The sequence below is a fragment of the Salvelinus sp. IW2-2015 genome, linkage group LG32 (genome assembly GCF_002910315.2).
Source record: "Salvelinus sp. IW2-2015 linkage group LG32, ASM291031v2, whole genome shotgun sequence".
NCBI classification, from domain to species: Eukaryota; Metazoa; Chordata; class Actinopteri; order Salmoniformes; family Salmonidae; genus Salvelinus; species Salvelinus sp. IW2-2015.
In genome coordinates this window covers 27,287,943-27,309,002 of record NC_036871.1, presented here as the reverse complement: position 1 = coordinate 27,309,002, position 21,060 = coordinate 27,287,943, and the positions used below count along the sequence as shown (strand labels likewise).

General features: G+C 41.7%; 1 protein-coding gene across 1 annotated transcript; it reads right to left on the bottom strand.

Annotated features, from left to right (window-relative positions):
* Window positions 1-1,535: 1,535 nt before the first annotated feature.
* rpe65a (retinoid isomerohydrolase RPE65 a) lies at window positions 1,536-13,534 on the bottom strand. The gene is made up of 13 exons (XM_023976720.2): window positions 13,441-13,534; window positions 12,880-12,962; window positions 10,509-10,659; window positions 10,298-10,405; window positions 6,733-6,874; window positions 6,328-6,475; window positions 6,053-6,134; window positions 5,760-5,892; window positions 5,420-5,571; window positions 5,027-5,156; window positions 2,876-3,085; window positions 2,586-2,697; window positions 1,536-2,155 (listed from the first exon to the last, which is right to left on the bottom strand). Exons 1-13 carry the CDS (start codon window positions 13,449-13,451, stop codon window positions 2,010-2,012), a joined length of 1,608 nt encoding a protein of 535 aa, XP_023832488.1. The 5' UTR covers window positions 13,452-13,534; the 3' UTR covers window positions 1,536-2,009.
* Between the last annotated feature and the right edge of the window lie 7,526 nt (window positions 13,535-21,060).

The window sequence follows — 21,060 nt, the reverse complement described above, 5'->3', positions numbered from 1 at the left end:
TGTATTTTGTTGTATTTCTTTTTTTCACTTTTACTTTCACTTACTTAGCTACCGAATGCAGCTAGCTAGTTTAGCCTACTCGAACACCCAGCTCAAACAGAGAGGGATGCTATGTTAGCTAGCTGGCAATGGCTATCCAACACTAGAACTCTTCCAAGTCAAGGTAAGCTTTTGGTTTTATTAATTTATTGCCACCTGGGCCCGCTTGCTGGCTGACTACAATGTACTGCATGATTGTAGCGGGTTTACTAACCCGTTAGTTCTAGCTATGTTGACTATGTTGTCAGCTAATATGGTGACAATGATGTAGGCCTTGTATAGCAGTTAGTGGTTATATATGAAGGTTTGGCTTGAAATGTTTTTTTTTGCCTGGTCACAGACAGCTGATGTGTTGTGCACTAAAGTCCACAAGCGAAGGTGAAAGGAGGAGAGTGTGTAGATCCGAGAAGGAATTATACATCAAGAAAAGTGATCATACTGTTTGTATGTGGCTGCTATGAACATGAACTGTGTTTGCGTGTGATCAGGGGTGTATTCATTCAGCCATTTCTTAAACGGAAGTCAACGGAACGGGGATAAACATACCTGAAAATGTCCAATTGATACTCTTGTTTGCAACTGTTAGACTAATGATTACACTCTAGATCAGCTAGATGCAGGCAAGAGYGTGCAAGGCGGTATTAAATGTGTCATCTTGATTACTTACATTTTTCTCTCGACCTGTGCACCTATATTGTAAACTAGGTCGTAGCAACCTCATGATGGATATAGGGAAAATGTGAGTATCATGTAGTAACCTAAACCTGTTACATTGAGCTGGGTGAATGGAATGACAGTCATCCAATATACTGTAATAGAAATAAGGCCATGCTCATAAAAATCGTCCTCCCTCATCTTAAACGGCACCGACTGCCACTGATTAACATGGAGCGGAGGGACTTTGTCGTAGATTCAATCAGATCAAGAGTTAACCAGCATTAGCAGACACCGACATAGCGGGAATTTTGGCTATGTCAGAGGTGGAACTGTTGGACCCTTCAAATCAGTGAGCAGCTGCTCTTGAGATCAAAGCCACACTGTCCCACTCCTGTTAGAAGTTCAGAAGGAGGAAGTGTAGGCTGTATAGAAATACTTTTAAAAATCATTACACTAAATAATTAGAGTTTCTATCATCCTAATGGAGGTGTAGATTACATCTCACATTCCAGTGTTCAAACTTGCAAACAATGCTGCATGGGATTTATGTTAATGTACTTCTGTGCAGCCAATGGCAATGTCCGCTTTAGGTATAATGCCGGGAGCCATTTGTGGATTTGACAGCTCTAATGCAGTTCCACCTTCAACTCCGCCAAAACAACCACTATACAGATGACATGGAGCAGAGGGACTTTATTGTTGTCCTTCGGGACTAGTTCTTTCATGTATATACCTGTACATCTAAGATTTATTTTTATTTACTATAGAATAGTCAAATTATTAGTTACACACAACATTCAACTTTCTTTCCCAAAATAACAGACATACAATAAAAAGGCCAGTATTTTGATTATATTTTAATTATTCCAAACCTGAAGTGCACAGAGACATGGTACTGTGAACAAACTCATTGATTTCCAGCACTGACAACAATTGTATTAACCAATCAGGGTGTCGTGACTGAGAGGCCGCTGATGTTTTTTGCTGTGGGCTCACAGAAATAATTGTAGGAAACCTACTTATGCCCTGATACCAGCAGGCTCCATTCATACCACGAAATGGTACATTTTCATCAAAATGGACGCTCAACCATACTGAATCGTAGGTGGCAGAAAGTTAAATGACTTAAAATCATGATGGAAGATGATCAGATACTTGCCTTGTTTTTGCTGACACAACAAGCCAAGTTATTTGTAGCCTATACTTTGTCATTGTTTATTTGTTTGTTCTATTGCTGAGGGAAATGTGATGCTTAGTATGAATACCCTGGAATGGTGACTACTAGTCTTTGTGCATTGAGGATTATTGAAATGTTATTTCTTGTACATTCCGTGGAAGGTGACGGGTATAGGGCAGTCCACCTCTGCCCTGGCGATCTCCGACATGTCCTTGGCGTTGAGGATCAGCATGTACCCTGACTTCTGGGCCCCTGGGGATACTACAACGGTCAACAGAACTCCTGTGGGTCATTGGAAAAACACATGGTTGTTAGAAAAACACAGTGCCCGCCACATTGTAACTGTAACCCGTCTTTTTATGAATTATGCTGAGAACATTTTTCTAATAAATTTAAGTACCTTGTCCCTGGATAAATAGCTAAAGGGCTCTATTCAATCCGCATTGCGGAAGTTCAGTTCTACAGCGTGATTGAAATTTAAAGGCAATGTTCCTGCTTTAGAGGAGACTGCATCCACGATAAACACTGCATATGTCAGCTCAATTGCAAATTACCTCTAAATTTCTATCGCAGATTGAATAGAGCCCAATGTCTCTTAAACTCTTCTTAACACTAACACAAACACAATACTATGTATCAGTGTTTGCCCTGCACCATGCCTGTAACAGCGACAGTATAGTACACTAAGGGTAGAGTACAATACTGTACATACCATCATCCTCATCCACGCCATCGGGGGTCTGCACAAAGAGAGGCTCTGAGGGGTAGGAGTCCGGCTCCTGCCACACCCAGGTCTCCTTGGTCTTCACGTTCAGCTTGATGATCTACAGCCGCATAGAGATTCCTCAAGGTCTAACATACACATCTTGGTCTTCACATTCAACTTGATGATACACAACCACAGACAGAAACTCATGGCCACTCACGTAACATGCTATGACCTCTGCCATTCAATTCTCAGAGTTTGAAGATAGATTTGTGGCAAACAACAAGACTACTCACCCTGTCAGGAATGAAGTGGTTGAGGCCCAGGGCATAGGCATATGTGTAGTTCTTCCCACCGTGCTTCTCATAGTTGATCTGAGGAAACTCAAAGGCTTGGCGGGGCCCAGAGAACAGCACCTCAGGCTCCAGCCAGATGGTCCCGTCAGTACGCATCACTGCTGTGGCCGTGGTGTACGGCAGGCATATCAGGTTCTTTCCCTGCTCCTCCTGAAACACACAGTCAGTATGAAAGAAGGTTTGAATAAGTTAGAGCAGATATACAGTGCATTCGAAAAGTATTCAGACCTGTTGACTTTTTCCACATTTCGTTACAGCCTTATTCTAAAATGGATGGAGAAAAAAAATCCTCATCAATCTTCACACAATACCCCATAATGACAAAGGGAAAACAGGTTTTTAGAAATGTAGATTTTTTTTWAAACAGAAATACCATATTTACAAAATAATTCAGACCCTTTGCTATGAGACTCGAAATTGAGCTCAGGTACCAAAAAGGGTACCTAAAAATGTCTGCAGCATTGAAGGTCTCCAAGAACACAGTGCCCACCGTCATTCTTAAATGGAAGAAGTTTGGAACCTCCAAGACTCTTCCTAGAGCTGGCCGCACGGCCAATCTGAGCAATCGGGGGAGAAGGGCCATGGGCAGGGAGGTGACCAAGAACCCGATGGTCACTGACAGAGCTCCATAGTTCCTCTGTGGAGATGGGATAAACTTCCAGAAGGACAACCATCGCTGCAGCACTCCACCAATCAGGSCTTTATGGTAGTGGCCGGACGAAAGCCACATGACAGCCCGTTAGGAGTTTGCCAAAAGGCACCTAAAGACTCGTCGACAAGATTCTCTGGTCTGATGAAACCAAGATTGAACTCTTTGGTCTGAATGACAAGCGTCACGTCTGAAGGAAACCTGGCACCATCCCTATGGAGAAGCATGRTGGTGGCAGCATCATGCTGTGGGGATGTTTTTCAACGGCAGGGACTGGGAGACTAGTCAGTATCGAGGGAAAGATGAACAGAGCAAAGTACAGAGAGATCATTCATGAAAAGCGCACTGGAGCAGGTTAGGACCTCAGACTGGGGCAAAGGTTCACCTTCCACCAGGACAATGACCCTAAGCACACAGCCAAGACAACGCAGGAGTGGCTTCGGAACAAGTCTCTGAATGTCCTTGAGTGGCCCAGCCAGAGCCCGGACTTGAACCTGATCAAACATTTCTGGAGAGACCTGAAAATAGCTGTGCAGCGACACTCCCCATCCAACCTGACAGAGCTTGAGAGGATCTGCAGAGAAGAATAGGATCTGCAGAGAAGAATGGGAGAAACTCCCCAAAAACAGGTGTGCCAAGCTTGTAGAGTCATACCCCAAAAGACTCGAGGCTGTAATCGCTGCCAAAGGTGCTTTATCTGTCACGTTCTGACCTTTATTTCCTTTGTTTTGTCTTTATTTAGTATGGTCAGGGCGTGAGTTGGGGTGGGCAGTCTATGTTTGTATTTCTATGTTTTGCTATTTCTGTGTTTGGCCTGATATGGTTCTCAATCAGAGGCAGCTGTCAATCGTTGTCCCTGATTGGGAACCATATTTAGGTAGCCTGTTTTGTGTTGGGTTTTGTGGATGGTTGTCTTCAGTCTTTGTGTGTCTGCAGATAGAACTGTTTCGGTTTTCACTTTGTTGTTTTTTGTATTTTGAGTTGTTCACTTCATTAAATAAGATGAACAATTACCACGCTGCGCATTGGTCCTCTGATCCTTCAAACTTCTCCTCCTCAGACGAGGAGGAAGACGACATCCGTTACATTATCAAAGTACTGAGTAAAGGGTCTGAATAGTTATTTAATGTGATATTTCAGTTTTGTATTTTTAATACATATCTAAAAACCTGTTTTTGCTTTGTCATTATGGGTTATTGTGTGTAGATTGATGAGGGGGAAAAAACGATTTTATCAATTTTAGAATAAGTCTGTAACGTAACAAAATGTGGAAAAAGTCAAGGGGTCTGAATACTTTCTGAATGCACTGCACACGTTGCTATCCAAAATAAAATAAATACAGGSTAACACATATGCACTTTATTGTCCAAAAATTAAGAAATAATATGTAAATGAAATGTAAACTAAAAAAAATGATTTTTAAAGAGAAGGAAATGACTTACCCTGTGGATGTCCAGTGGGATGACGTATCTCCTGACCTCTGGCTGAGGTGCCATCATGGCTGCCTTCTTCACCTCCTCCCAGTTGGAGCGCAGGTTGGCCAGCCAAAGGTAGTTATACACAAACTCAAACCTACCAGGAAACGAATGAGAATTAGTTTCCTAATCCTTTAAAGAGACAGTGTTTAAAGACCAAGGGCTAGGATTCATTAATCAATTCTTCTGAAAAAGGACATTGCTAAGGCAATTCACTTCAAATGAATGCCACCCCTGAGATCCCTCAGTCCACAATTGATCCAGTCACTTATGTGTCATCACTTTTTATATACGCTTACAACTGCCACTGTATTGACATTGCCATCTTATGAGAGAGACAATTTTTAGCTGTTCCATTACCCTTTCCATGTACACACATCAGCCACGATGAAACCATTGTCCTCATAAGTGTTGATGTGATGGAACAGGTTGATGGGAGCAGCCTTGAACTTATGGTCAATGTATTCTCCTTGTCCTCCTCCAATGTCCTTTCTGGCGATGTGGAACAATGTCTGTGAAATGTATGTTAAAAAGTTTATTAGGTTTGACAATAATGTGTGTTAGGCTTAAGTCTGTTGTGACTGCACACGTGTGATTTGGTTCTGGGTGTCGAGACTAGGTATGATGTTACTGTACATAATGGTCCTGTATAGAAATGTGTCACTTTAAACTAAAATCTACTGAGTGTTTGCCTCCTTACCCCGAGAACCTCGTTGGACTCGAAGCAGTCCATGTAGTTGGAGCCTCGGATGCTCCAGGCACTGAGGAACTTCAGCAGGTTGATTTTCACAGGGGTCTCGACAAAGACAAAGTAGTTCTCCGACATGCCAAAGCTAAGGGTGATATGTAGACCGTTTAAGTTGGCATGCATTGTAAGTTGTTATATGGCTTAGTCAAATAACACAGAAGGAGGCATGTCCATGATCGACTCCTTGCTGTTTTGGGGACCTCAAGTTCAGCTATGAACATGATGGATATGTTATTATGACCCACCTGTGCACATAGGAGGGCTTGAACCTCTCGGCACTGGGGAACTGCACCACAACCTTGGACTTTTCAATGGGGTCTGACTTATCTGAGGAGAGAACACAAGATGCAATCAGGGCACAAGCCTTCGCATTCCCTTACTATTACAAGTTATCCTATCCAGAACAAGTTAAGTACAAGTTACCTACATTTTCTAGTTTAARAGTTGGAACATGTGCATGAATTCTGAATGAATATCTTTCATTTTCATTTTCTTGAATCAATTTGGACACAAGCCCAACCTTTCTGAGTGGGTGGGATTCTGACAACGTTGTAGGCCAGCGATGCTCCTTTCCCCATGCAGTTTCCGATGTTGAACACTGTTCCGTCTCTCTCAATGTGTGGGTGGGCTGTCACTCCATTGATGTTGACGTAATTGCACAAGTCCACCTGAGGGGAAGTGAAGTCATAGTGTTATTCATTATTATGTTATACATTATGCATGTGTTATAACTATTAATGAGAAGTGAGACTTCTGTCTATAATCAGTGGACCAGTATGTAACACTTCCATTTTTTTCTGTTTTTTGAGTCTGTTGAATTAGGCCAAAGGATATAGGCATACACTGGTTTCTGGTACAGGATATTGTGAATACTGTCATGAAGGGGGATGGAATTTCAGCCTTGGGGAAAAGAGGAGAGTAATACCTTCTTCAGTGTATCCAGCGTGTCAGTGTTGACTTTAGTGATGTAATTGGTTTCTGTGACGGCGTAGTAATCTTCACCAATGGGGTAAACGTTCACCAGGCAATTGTCTGTCACCTCAACACCCTTGAAGTAAGTGAAAAACCTGCACAGAGAAACACACACCAGTTTTGAAATTGATCCAACAGTCATCATTAAAATGACGATCAAGGCAACAGCAGTGAAAATATACACAATGATTGATATGAAGGATCAGATATACAGTGCCTTCGGAAAGTATTCACACCCCTTGACTTATCCACATTTTGTTGTGTTACAGCCGGAATTGAAAATGTATGACATTTAGATTTTGTGTCACTGGCCTACACACAATACCCCATAATGTCAAGGTGGAATTATGTTTTTAGAAATTAATAAAAAAWTTWAAGCTGAAATGTCTTGAGTCAATAAGTATTCAACCCATTTGTATGTCAAGCCTAAATAAGTTCAGGAGTAAAAATGTGCTGAACAAGTCATAATGTATTGCGTGGACTCACTCTGTGTGTAATAATACTGTTTAACCTTATTTTTTAATGACTACATCATATCTGTACCCCTCAAATACAATTATCTGTAAGGTCCTTCAGTCAAGCATTGAATTTCATACACCGATTCAACCACAAAGACCAGGAAGGTTTTCCAATGCCTCCCAAAGAAGGGCACCTATTAGTAGAATAAAAATAGAAAGCAGACATTGAATATGGGGAAGTTATTGGTTATACTTTGGATGGTGTATCAATAAATCAGTTACAGAGTTAAATGGCTGAAATATTTTTGGCAAGACTTGAAAATGTCTGTGTAGCAATTATAAACAAACTTGACAGAACTTGAATTCAAAAATAATAATGTGCAAATATTGTACAATCCAGGTGTGAAAAGCTCTTAGAGACTTACCCAGAAAGACTCACAGTTGTAATCGCTGCTACAGGTGATTCTAACATGTATTGACTSAGGGGTCTGAATACTTATGTAAATTAGATATTTCTGTATTTCATTTTCAATAAAATTGGCAAAATTTCTAAAAACATGTTTTCACTTTGTTATTATGGGGTATTGTGTGTAGATGGGTGGAAAAAATATATATGTAATATTAATACATTTTGAATTCAGGCTGTAACACAACAAAATGTGGAATAAGTCAAGGGGTATGAATAGTTTCTGAAGGCATTATATGGCAAGCAAATATAACCATTTACAGGATATGGGGCGGCCTAGTGGTTAGAGCGTTGGGCCAGTAACCGAAAGGTTGCTAGTGTCACGACTTCTGCCGAAGTCAGCCACTCTCCTTGTTCGGGCGGCGTTCGGCGATCGACGTCACCGGGCTTCTAGCCATCGCCGCTACATTTTTCGTATATATCTATTTGTCTTGTCTTGTTTCAATACACACCTGGTTTTCATGTCCCCAATTAAGCTACTTGTATTTAACCCTCTGTTTCCCATCATGTTTTGTGTGTAATTGGTTTCATGTTAGGTGGGGTTAGCTTACACGCTCTACTTTTATGTTCCGTTTTTTGAGCGCGTTTGATTCATGTAGTGCTCTCGTTTTTTGGAACTATAATAAAAGTGCGCCTGTTCAGTATAATCTGCTCTCCTGCACTTGACTTCGCCTCCAATACACCATCCTGACAGCTAGATTGAATCCCCAAGCTGACAAGGTAAACATCTGTCTTTCTGCCCCTGAACAAGGCAGTTAACCCACTTTCTTAGGCCGTCATTGTGAATAAGAATTCGTTCTTAACTGACTTGCCTAGTTAAATAAACAAAAAAATATATTGCAGGTTGATGTTTATTGGGATGAATATTGTTCTGGAGGCAGGGCTGAGAAATTTCCACTAGAGAGGACGGCTACAAAGTCAAAATTGCCTATATACACTGCTCAAAAAAATAAAGGGAACACTAAAATAACACATCCTAGATCTGAATGAATGAAATATTCTTATTAAATACTTTTCTTTACATAGTTGAATGTGCTGACAACAAAATCACACAAATTATCAATGGAAATCAAATTTATCAACCCATGGAAGGTCTGGATTTGGAGTCACACTAAAATTAAAGTGGAAAACCACACTACAGGCTGATCCAACTTTGATGTATGTCCTTAAAACAAGTCAAAATGAGGCTCAGTAGTGTGTGTGGCCTCCACGTGCCTGTATGACCTCCCTACAACGCCTGGGCATGCTCCTGAAGAGGTGGCGGATGGTCTCCTGAGGGATCTCCTCCCAGACCTGGACTAAAGCATCCGCCAACTCCTGGACAGTCTGTGGTGCAACGTGGCGTTGGTGGATGGAGCGAGACATGATGTCCCAGATGTGCTCAATTGGTTCAGGTCTGGGGAACGGGCGGGCCAGTCCATAGCATCAATGCCTTCCTCTTGCAGGAACTGCTGACACTCCAGCCACATGAGGTCTAGCATTGTCTTGCAATTGGAGGAACCCAGGGCCAACCGCACCAGCATTGGTATCACAAGGGGTCTGAGGATCTCATCTCGGTACCTAATGGCAGTCAGGCTACCTCTGGCGAGCACATGGAGGGCTGTGCGGCCCCCCAAAGAAATGCCACCCCACACCATGTGACCCACCGCCAAACCGGTCACGCTGGAGGATGCCAATCTTGGTGTTCTCTGGCAAATGCCAAACGTCCTGTACGGTGTTGGGCTGTAAGCACACACCCCACCTGTGGACGTCGGGCCCTCATACCACCCTCATGGAGTCTGTTTCTGACCGTTTGAGCAGACACATGCACATTTGTGGCCTGCTGGAGGTCATTTTGCAGGGCTCTGGCAGTGCTCCCCCTGCTCCTCCTTGCACAAAGGGCGGAGGTAGCGGTCCTGCTGCTGGGTTGTTGCCCTCCTACGGCCTCCTCCACGTCTCCTGTGTACTGGCCTGTCTCCTGGTAGCGCCTCCATGCTCTGGACACTACGCTGACAGACACAGCAAACCTTCTTGCCACAACTCGCATTGATGTGCCATCCTGGATGAGCTGCACTACCTGAGCCACTTGTGTGGGTGTAGACTCCGTCTCATGCTACCACTAGAGTGAAAGCACCGCCAGCATTCAAAAGTGACCAAAACATCACAGGAAGCATAGGAACTGAGAGTGGTCTGTGGTCACCACCTGCAGAACCACTCCTTTATTGGGGGTGTCTTGCTCATTGCCTATAATTTCCACCTGTTGTCTATTCCATTTGCACAACAGCATGTGAAATTTATTGTCAATCAGTCTTGCTTCCTAAGTGGACAGTTTGATTTCACAGAAGTGTGATTGACTTGGAGTTACATTGTGTTGTTTAAGTGTTCCCTTTATTTCTTTGAGCGGTGTATATTGTTTAAAAAAACGTTGGTCTTAATTTAAGGTTAGGCGTAAGATTAGCAATGTGGTTAGGCTTAGGTTTAAAATCAAATTGTATGACTTTGTGGCTGTGCCAGGGATTGACTACCCTACAGATCTGCCTCCGGTACATGAGTCATCCCAATAAATGCCAACATGCGGCTATGTTATTCATCTGATGAGGAGGTTAGCTACCAACCTGGAGAAGATGTTTTTGCAGGGATCTGGGTAGGCGAAGGTGCCAAATTCAGTGATCACCACACGCTTTTCTGTAATGGCACGCACATAGGCATCTGTTTTAACATACCTAAAGGATAAAGGTAGAAATGGGTATCAAATCCATTAGGTTAATTAGACTCMAATGCAATGTAACCACTGATCTCTAACGGACATTATTCATCCATTCTTACTTGTTGAAGTAGGTGACTTGGCCATTTTTGAAGTCGAATTTGTGCATGAGGGCCTGGCCATCGAAGAGGTGATAGAAAGGCTCATCTCCAACCTCAAACAGGCCAGGGCCCAGACGAAGAAGACTTCCCTTCAGAAATGAAGGAATCCTACCTGTAGATGTGAGAGAAAAGAGCTTTGTAAAAACAATTGATCAATGAACAGTTCAATGTGATTTTATCTAGAGCAGGTAACAGGTCAATTAGGGAATGTTTGTCATAGATACAATACTGTTTTCACATGAATTTCCAAGATGGCAGTGATTTATTTGCAGGTGCAGTGTATTTTTCTGTGTTCTCATTTTAGGATGGTGTACAGATTGAATGTACCAGAAATCTATACTATATATACAAAAGTATGTGGACACCCCTTTAAGTAAGTGGATTTGGCTATTTTAGCTGCACCCGTTGCTGACAGGTGTGTAAAATCAGGCACACAGCCATGCAATCTCCATAGACAAACATTGGCAGTAGAATGGCCTTACTAAAGAGCTCAGTGACTTTCAACGTGGCACCGTCATAGGATGCCACTTTTCCAACAAGTCAGATAGCAAAATKTTTGCCCTGCTAGAGCTGCCCTGGTCAACTGTAAGTGCTGTTATTGTGAAGTGGAAAYGTMTAGGAGYWRCAACRGCTCAGCTGCGAAGTAGTAGAACGCACAAGCTCAACGAACGGGACCGCCGAGTGAAGCGCGTCTGTCCTCGGTTGCAACATTCACTACCGAGTTCCAAATTGACTCTGAAAGCAAAGTCAGCAGAATAACTGTTCGTCGGGAGCTTCTCAAAATGGGTTTCCAGGGCCGATCAAGCCTAAGAACAACATGCGCAATGCCAAGCGTCAGCTGGAGTGGTGTAAACCTTGCCGCCATTGGACACTGGAGCAGTGGAAATGCATTCTTTGGAGTGATGAATCACGCTTCACCATCTGGCAGTCCGGCGGACTAATCTGGGTTTGGCAGATGCCAGAAGAACGCTACCTGCCCAAATGCATAGTGGCAACTGGAAAGTTTGGTGGAGGATTAATGGTCTGAGGCTGTTTTTCATGGATTGGGCTAGGCCCAATGGTGGAAAAAGTATAAAATTGTCATACTTGAGTAAAAGTAAAGATACCTTAATAGAARATGACTMAAGTAAAAGTGAAATTCACCCAGTAAAATACTACTTGAGTAAGTCTAAAAGTATTTGGCTTTAAATAATCTTAAGTATCAAAAGTAAATGTAATTGCTAAAATGTACTTAAGTATCAAAAGTAAAAGTATAAATCAATTAAAATTCCTTATATTAAGCAAGCCAGACAGCACCATCTTTGTTTAAAAAATATATTTATGGATAGCTAGGGGAACACTCCAACACTAAGACATTTGTGTTTAGTGAATCCGCAAGGTCAGGTAGTAGGAATGACCAGGGATATTCTCTTGATAAGTGTGTGAATTGGACCATTTTCCTGTCCTGCTAAGCATTCAAAATGTAACGAGTACTTTTGAGTGTCAGGGAAACTGTATGGAGTAAAAAGTATATTTTCTTTAGGAATGTAGTGAAGTAAAAGTTGTCAAAAATATAAATAAGTATTTTTACTGAAGTACTTTACGAATAAAAAAACCTGAGCTGGCGCACACCCAGAGAAAATTATTTTATGTAGCGGTGCTGACTAACGGCGAATAAACTATGAGCTATAAAAAAATAGAGTTGCGCACTATATATAAACTCCCAGTAATTTATTGGGTAAATCACCAATGTTTTGTCAGCACTTAAGGCACAGTGATGCCGAAACGTTTGTGATTTACCCAATAAATTACTGGGAGTTTATACTTAAGTACTTTACACCACTGGCTACAGCATACAATGACATTCTAGACAATTCTGTGCTTCCAACTTTGTGGCAACAGTTTGCGGAAGGCCCTTTCCTGTTTCAGCATGACAATGCCCCTGTGCACAAAGCGAGGTCCATACAGAAATGGTTTGTCGAGATCGGTGTGGAAGAACTTGACTGGCCTGCACAGAGCCCTGACCTCAACCAAATAGAACACCTTTGGGATGAATTAGAACGCCGACTGCGAGCCAGCCCTAATCGCCCCCAAAATCAGTGCCCAACCTCACTAATGCTCTTGTGGCTGAATGGAAGCAAGTCCCCAGAGCAATGTTCCAACATCTAGTGGAAAGCCTTCCCAGAAGATTGGAGGCTGTTATAGCAGCAAAGGGCTGACCAACTCCATATGAATGCCCATGATTTTGGAATGAGATGTTTGATGAGCAGGTGTCCAMATACTTTGGTCATGTAGTGTAGTAAAATTAACATAACCTGCTTCATATGACCAAATAAATATGTAGTTAACAAACCTGTAACTGTTGCAGGGACAGGCTCTGATAACTCCTCAACTGTCTCAAAGATCTTCTTGTAGCCACCAGCAGGGTGCTCAAATCTGCTTTGTGAAGGAAAAAAATGTAGTAACTGAAGCCCAGGGCTCTCCAACCCTGTTCCTGAAGAGCTACCCTTCTGTAGGTTTTCAATCCAACCCCAGTTGTAACTAACCTGTTCAGGTAATCAACCAGCTAGTTATTAGAATCAGGTGCACTAGATTAGTGTTCAAGTGAAAACCTACAGGAGTGTAGCTCTTCGGGAATAGGGTTGGAGTGCCCCGCTTTAACCTATAAAAGGTCAAACCAACACTGTCCCAAAGGAGGAATTTCTCAAACATAATTCAAAATGCATACATTCATACATATTTTCTCTTTATTGAGTAAAGCAACACACATTATTCCAAATCAAATTTGGTCTACTTGCATGAAAAATGTTAGATTTTTCAAAGTTGACATTTTCCTCTTTATCCCTATGGTTGACCCTTGACAGCGTGAGAGTTCAGACATGAATCCAGACATAATAAATGAACCATCACTCACCGGCTGACCATGGTTCCTCCTTGTTGTGGGAGCACAGAGACACACACTCACTCACATACAGATGGCTTCAGATCACTTCTGAACTGGAAGTCTTGGCGCTCCAAGGGGGTTTAGGGTCTTTATACATCGAGCCCCTCTCTCTGTCTCGACCCTGAGTGGCTGGAACCTTTCTCTTGACCAATCAGGTTGCACCGTGAGAAAGAATGCCATTGAGCCAATATCCTTAGCTTTGTTGCACAATGGTGGCCCTCTAAAACCGGATTTATTTTTGCCTGAATATTTCACAAAATCAATAGGCCTGTGTTTGTCTGGCAAATGTGTTGCAATAACATAAGATGTGATTGTTCAATCATTTATATATTTACCAAACCACAGTAGCAGGGAGAGCCTATAGATACATTTCATGGCATTTCACTAAATTAATGTAATTATTTTCTACTTTCCTGTAGACTACATTTTGTAACTGGGATAGATTTACCTTGCCCTCCTGCTCAATTGACTATTTGGCAGAACATTAACAATAGTCAAACGGCACCAATTTCAAATGGGCCTTATACTCTTGACTTGTATATATGCATGTGTGATTCAGAGTTACTGTGTAACTGCTTTTCTCGGCTGAGTTTTGCTTATTTAAATGTACATTTCTACAGAGTACGGAGTCATACAGTACTTTGTGTACATTGGGGTCTATAAACATKAAGTCCCCTATGTATGGGACTTTGAGCGGTTCTGGACTGGTTCTGACCGACATTTTTGTGTACAGAGCACTTGTTGAATGACACAACATGAATTGCTGTGCACACCGTGAAAGCTCTGATTGTCCCGCTTCACATGTCACTCTCCGCTCTCGTCTGAAATGCAGTATGTGAAATCTGACACCTTATTTGCATAGGGAGGTACACATCACATTTTCTGGGTGTCAATTATGTACCCCCCCACACACACACACTTCTGTTGAATAGGAAAAATACATATTTAATATTTGTATCATATTTGTACTGTGTACTTGAGCTTGTGTCCTCAAAAGTGACTACCAGAAAGGTGAGATTTTAATATTTTTGTCAGTATAAGTATTACTAGGTACTGTTTATGGCCCTCTCATGATAAATAAATACTTTTGGGTATGTCTACAAGTAACATTAGTCATGATTTTAAAGTAGGAAAATGTGTCTAAAAAATACAACACAAGACCATGTTATTGTTTTGCACCACATCAGTAACTAAACACTGTAGAGGTCAAATTGTTTTTACCAACATCTAATCATGTTCATATTAAAATACTGGGTACTATTTTGTGTAGTGTGAATAATGTAATTGATAGCATCATGGCAAACAAACTTGTTTTGACAGTTATTTTGTAAGGAACAGAGGTAGCCATCAGAACTTTGCCAGGGGCACACAATTTGCTGTCCTCATATGAGCGGGTTGCTTTTCCCCAGGAGACTAAAGAACAATGTGGTGATTGTCCTCTGCACATGTCCAGAGTAATAAGCCCCTAGCTACCTGGATTATAGCTGGTTGCTTTTTTAGACAGACACAGGCAACTTCAAACTCGGACCAAAGAACAATAAGCAAGTAGCCTCAGTGATAAATAAACGATCATTAGTATCCAATTACATCACTAACAAATTATAAATCACGAATAGTATAATTCACAGATCAAAGGGGCAGGTTTCAAGGGATAAATACACCTAACATATTTTCACGTGGACTAGAAGTAAGCATGCATCTATGTATAAAGATCCAGGACAACAACCTCTCCCTCAACGTGATCAAGACAAGGGAGATGATTGTGGACTACAGGAAAAGGAGGACAGAGCATGCCCCCATTCTCATCGACGGGGCTGTAGTGGAGCAGGTTGAGAGCCTCAAGTTCCTTGGTGTCCACATCAACAACAAACTATCATGGCCAAACAGTCGTGAAGAATGCACAACAAAGCCTTTTCCCCCTCAGGAGACTGAAAAGACCGACCACTAAAACAGGTCCTCAGATCCTCAAAAAGTTCTACAGCTGCATCATCGAGAGCATCCTGACTGGTTGCATCACTGCCTGGTATGGCAACTGCTCGGCCTCCGACCGCAAGGCACTACAAAGGGTAGTGTGTATGGCCCAGTACATCACTTTGGCCAAGCCTCCTGCCATCCAGGACCTCTATACCAGGCTGTGTCAGAGGAAGGCCCTAAAAATTGTCAAAGACTCCAGCCACCCTAGTCATAGACTGTTCTCTCTGCTACCGCATGGCAAGCGGTACCGGAGTCTAGGTCCAAAATATTTCAAAACAGCTTCTATAAGACTCCTGAACAGCTAATCAAATGGCTACCCAGACTATAAGCATTGCCCCCCCCCCTCTCTCTCTTTTACGCTGCTGCTACTCTCTGTTTATTATCTATGCATAGTCACTTTAACTCTAACTACATGTACATATTACCTCAATTACTTCCACTAACCGGTGTCCCCGCACATTGACTCTGTACCGGTACCCCCTGTATATAGCCTGCTATTGTTATTTTACTGATGCTCTTTATTTTTTACTTTTAATTTTATTTATCTATTTTTTACTTAACACTTATTTTTCATAACTGTATTGTTGGTTAAGGGCTTGTAAGTAAGCATTTCACTGTAACACCTGTTGTATTCGGCACAAAAGTATAMATTTTTCATCAAACTAAACGGCTGCCACAGCTGATCATGAAAAACTCTGTGAACAGAGGGTCACTCACTCTCTAAAAACGTTTAGATGAATACCAAATCCATTGTTACGTTACTGTGGCAGATTTGTACCAAACACAAACACTGAGCGTCAGAGTGAAGCTTTGGGTGGGAATATAAGGCCTATTGTTGTTGACGCGCATAAAAGGAGAGCTTTGATTTTCTACACTGCATTCCTGCAAWGATTTGCATAAACCATCTAAGTCTCAGTTGACACATGTTACTGTGCCCATTCTGGTTGAAAACATAKTCAATATCCACATAACACTTGTCARCCTAATAACTTTCAAATCAATGACCTCAACAATAAAGCCRTTGGTTACCAACACCTCTCACATGAACAGTGATTAGCCCTACTGTAATATTGTAATAAAATCATGAATACATCCATGTCCTATTATTTCCTACTGATGTAAAGTGATATAAACCGACCACGTAAAACAGGTTAATACGTGGAGACAAAATGTTGATACACTGCGGATTTTTGCAGGTTTTCCTACTTACAAAGCATGTAGAGGTCTGTATTTTTTATAGGTACACTTCAACTGTGAGAGACGGAATATAAAACAAAAATCCAGAAAATCACAGTGTATGATTTTTTAAGTAATTAATTTGCATTTTATTGCATGACATAAGTATTTGATCACCTACCAACCAGTAAGAATTCCGGCTCTCCACAGACCTGTTAGTTTTTTTTAAGAAGCCCTCCTGTTCTCCACTCTTTACCTGTATTAACTGCACCTGTTTGAACTCGTTACCTGTATAAAAGACACCTGTCCACACACCAATCAAACAGACTCCAACCTCTCCACAATGCCAAGACCAGAGAGCTGTGTAAGGACATCAGGGATAAAATTGTAGACCTGCACAAGGCTGGGATGGGCTACAGGACAATAGGCAAGCAGCTTGGTGAGAAGGCAACAACTGTTGGCGCAATTATTAGAAAATGGAAGAAGTTCAAGATGACGTTCAATCACCCTCGGTCTGGGGCTCCATGCAAGATCTCACCTCGTGGGGCATCAATGATCATGAGGAAGGTGAGGGATCAGCCCAGAACTACACGGCAGGACCTGGTCAATGACCTGAAGAGAGCTGGACCACAAGTCTCAAAGAAAACCATTAGTAACACACTACGCCGGTCATGGATTAAAATCCTGCACGCACGCAAGGTCCCCTGCTCAAGCCAGCGCATGTTCAGGCCCGTCTGAAGTTTGCCAATGACCATCTGGATGATCCAGAGGAGGAATGGGAGAAGGTCATGTGGTCTGATGAGACAAAAATAGAGCTTTTTGGTCTAAACCACTCGCGTGTTTGGAGGAAGAAGAAGGAAGGATGAGTACAACCCCAAGAACACCATCCCAACCGTGAGGCATGGAGGTGGAAACATCATTCTTTGGGGATGCTTTTCTGCAAAGGGGACAGGACGACTGCACCGTATTGATGGGAGGATGGATGGGGCCATGTATCGCGAGATCTTGGCCAACAACCTCCTTCCCTCAGTAAGAGCATTGAAGATGGGTCGTGGCTGGGTCTTCCAGCATGACAACGACCCAAAACACACAGCCAGGGCAACTAAGGAGTGGCTCCGTAAGAAGCATCTCAAGTTCCTGGAGTGGCCTAGCCAGTCTCCAGACCTGAACCCAATAGAAAATCTTTGGAGGGAGCTGAAAGTTCGTATTGCCAGCGACAGCCCCGAAACCTGAAGGATCTGGAGAAGGTCTGTATGGAGGAGTGGGCCAAAATCCCTGCTGCAGTGTGTGCAAACCTGGTCAAGAACTACAGGAAACGTATGATCTCTTGTAATTGCAAACAAAGGTTTCTGTACCAAATATTAAGTTCTGCTTTTCTGATGTATCAAATACTTACTGTATGTCATGCAATAAAATGCAAATTAATTACTTAAAAATCATACAATGTGATTTTCTGGATTTTTGTTTTAGATTCCGTCTCTCACAGTTGAAGTGTACCTATGATAAAAATGACAGACCTCTACATGCTTTGTAAGTAGGAAAACCTGCAAAATCGGCAGTGTATCAAATACTTGTTCTCCCCACTGTATGTGTATACAATTATTGCCTTGCTTGTTTCTGGGAACAATTAGGAGGCCTGCGTCTCTGTGACCGTAGCGTACGTGTAGGTATGTACGGCAGGACCAAATCGGAAAGATAGGTAAGAGCAAGCCCATGTAATGCTTTGTAGGTTAGCAGTAAAACCTTGAAATCAGCCCTTGCCTTAACAGGAAGCAAGTGTAGGGAGGCTAGCACTGGAGTAATATGACACATTTTTTGGTTCTAGTCAGGATTCCAGCAGCCGTATTTAGCACTAACTGAAGTTTATTTAGTGCTTTATCCGGGTAGCCGGAAAGTAGAGCATTGCAGTAATCTAACCTAGAAGTAACAAAAGCATGGATACATTTTTCTGCATCATTTTTGGACAGAAAGTTTCTGATTTTTGCAATGTTACGTAGATGGAAAAAGCTGTCCTTGAAACAGTCTTGATATGTTCGTCAAAAGAGAGATCAGGGTCCAGAGTAAAGCCGAGGTCCTTCACAGTTTTATTTGAGACGACTGTACAACCATCAAGATGAATTGTCAGATTCAACAGAAGATCTCTTTGTTTCTTGGGACCTAGAACAAGCATCTCTTTTTGTCCGAGTTTAAAAGTAGAAAGTTTGCAGCCATCCACTTCCATGTCTGAAACACAGGCTTCTAGCGAGGGCAATTTTGGGGTTTCACCATGTTTCATTGAAATGTACAGCTATGTGTCATCCGCATAGCAGTGAAAGTTAACATTATGTTTCGAATGACATCCAAGAGGTAAAATATATAGTGAAAACAATAGTGGTCCTAAAACGGAACCTTGAGGAACACCGAAATATACAGTTGATTTGTCAGAGGACAAACCATTCACAGAGACAAACTGATATCTTTCCGACAGATAAGATCTAAACCAGGCCAGAAACTTGTCCGTGTAGACCAATTTGGGTTCCAATCTCTCCAAAAGAATGGTTGATCGATGGTATCAAAAGCAGCACTAAGGTCTAGGAGCACGAGGACAGATGCGAGCCTCGGTCTGACGCCATTAAAAGGTCATTTACCACCTTCACAAGTGCAGGCTCAGTGCTATGATGGGGTCAAAACCAGACTGAAGCATTTCATAACATTGTTTGTCTTTTTATTTATTTTTTTATTTCACTTTATTAACCAGGTAGGCTAGTTGAGAACAAGTTCTCATTTGCAACTGCGACCTGCAAGATAAAGCATAGCAGTGTGAACAGACAACACAGAGTTACACATGGAGTAAACAATAAACAAGTCAATAACATGGTAGAAAAAAAAGAGAATCATATACAATGTGTGCAAAAGGCATGAGGTAGGCAATCTTCAGGAAGGCAGTGAGTTGCTGCGCAACAGCTTTTTCAAAAAATGTTGAGAGGAATGGAAGATTCGATATAGGCCGATAGTTTTTTATATTTTCTGGGTCGAAGGTTGGCTTTTTCAAGATGAATACCAAATCATTGTCGTTGCTGTGGCAGATTTGTACCAAACACAAACACTGAGCGTCAGAGTGAAGCTTTGGGTGGGAATATAAGGCCTATTGTTGTTGACGCGCATAAAAGGAGAGCTTTGATTTTCTACACTGCATTCCTGCAAWGATTTGCATAAACCATCTAAGTCTCAGTTGACACATGTTACTGTGCCCATTCTGGTTGAAAACATAKTCAATATCCACATAACACTTGTCARCCTAATAACTTTCAAATCAATGACCTCAACAATAAAGCCRTTGGTTACCAACACCTCTCACATGAACAGTGATTAGCCCTACTGTAATATTGTAATAAAATCATGAATACATCCATGTCCTATTATTTCCTACTGATGTAAAGTGATATAAACCGACCACTAAAACAGTTGAAAATATTTGTATACAATTATTGCTCTTGCTTGTTTGTTTCACTTTTGTGATATAACATATTCAAATAGTCAATGTCTGTTATCAATCATGACTTCCATCTGAACAGGGGGATCAAGATATCTCTTGGCCTTGCACCATCTATTTCAATTTATAGTTAACATTTTATTACATGCCACAGAAATGTGATAAATTTCACAATTTGATTCCTGGGGGAGACAGACCTTTACTAACACACATTAACACTACTAGTGATGTAAGTTGTTGAATGCTGATCATTTGTATAACAAATATTTGAGCCTGATATTTGTCATTTGTACTTGTAATAAAAATGTATAAATAAACAAAACACTACACTCTAACTCAGAGTGGGGGCCCCCAAAAAATGCAAATTCATCATAAGGGGCTAGTCAGTTGCTCTGCGTACCCCTCACCACCACCACATTTTATCAGCCTCCCTCTTAACACCGGAGAGAACATTTATTATTTTGTGCAATTCTACACATTTTGCCATGGGGCGGAGAGAAGACTTTGCATTTTATAGCTAATTTCATTCAATTCTACTCATTTTGCCATAGGGCAGAGATRAAAATGTGCTGTTTTACAGCTAATTTCCACCAATTCTACAAATTTTTCCATAGAGTGGAGAGAAATGTTTGCAGGTTTAAATATGATACCTGAGTGAGATGGACTATCAAAATCAGCTGGCTGCTAAACTAATTTAAAATCTAAAAATGTTAGCTGACATGGACTAATTGAGTGACTATCAGTGACTGACATAAGAGAAAACTGCTGATTCACAACCAAATTACGATAGTGTACCTTGAGTATTATATTATTCTACATAACTTGCAACAACAGTAAATTGAGACCCTGACTGAATTGGTCCGAGGGCGTTCAAAAGGGGGGCGGCCCTCCCGCCGCCAGTTGTCCATCCCACGCCCGTGTAAACTATCTACATCACTGCAGGATTTTCACAGTGCGCATGCCGTTCA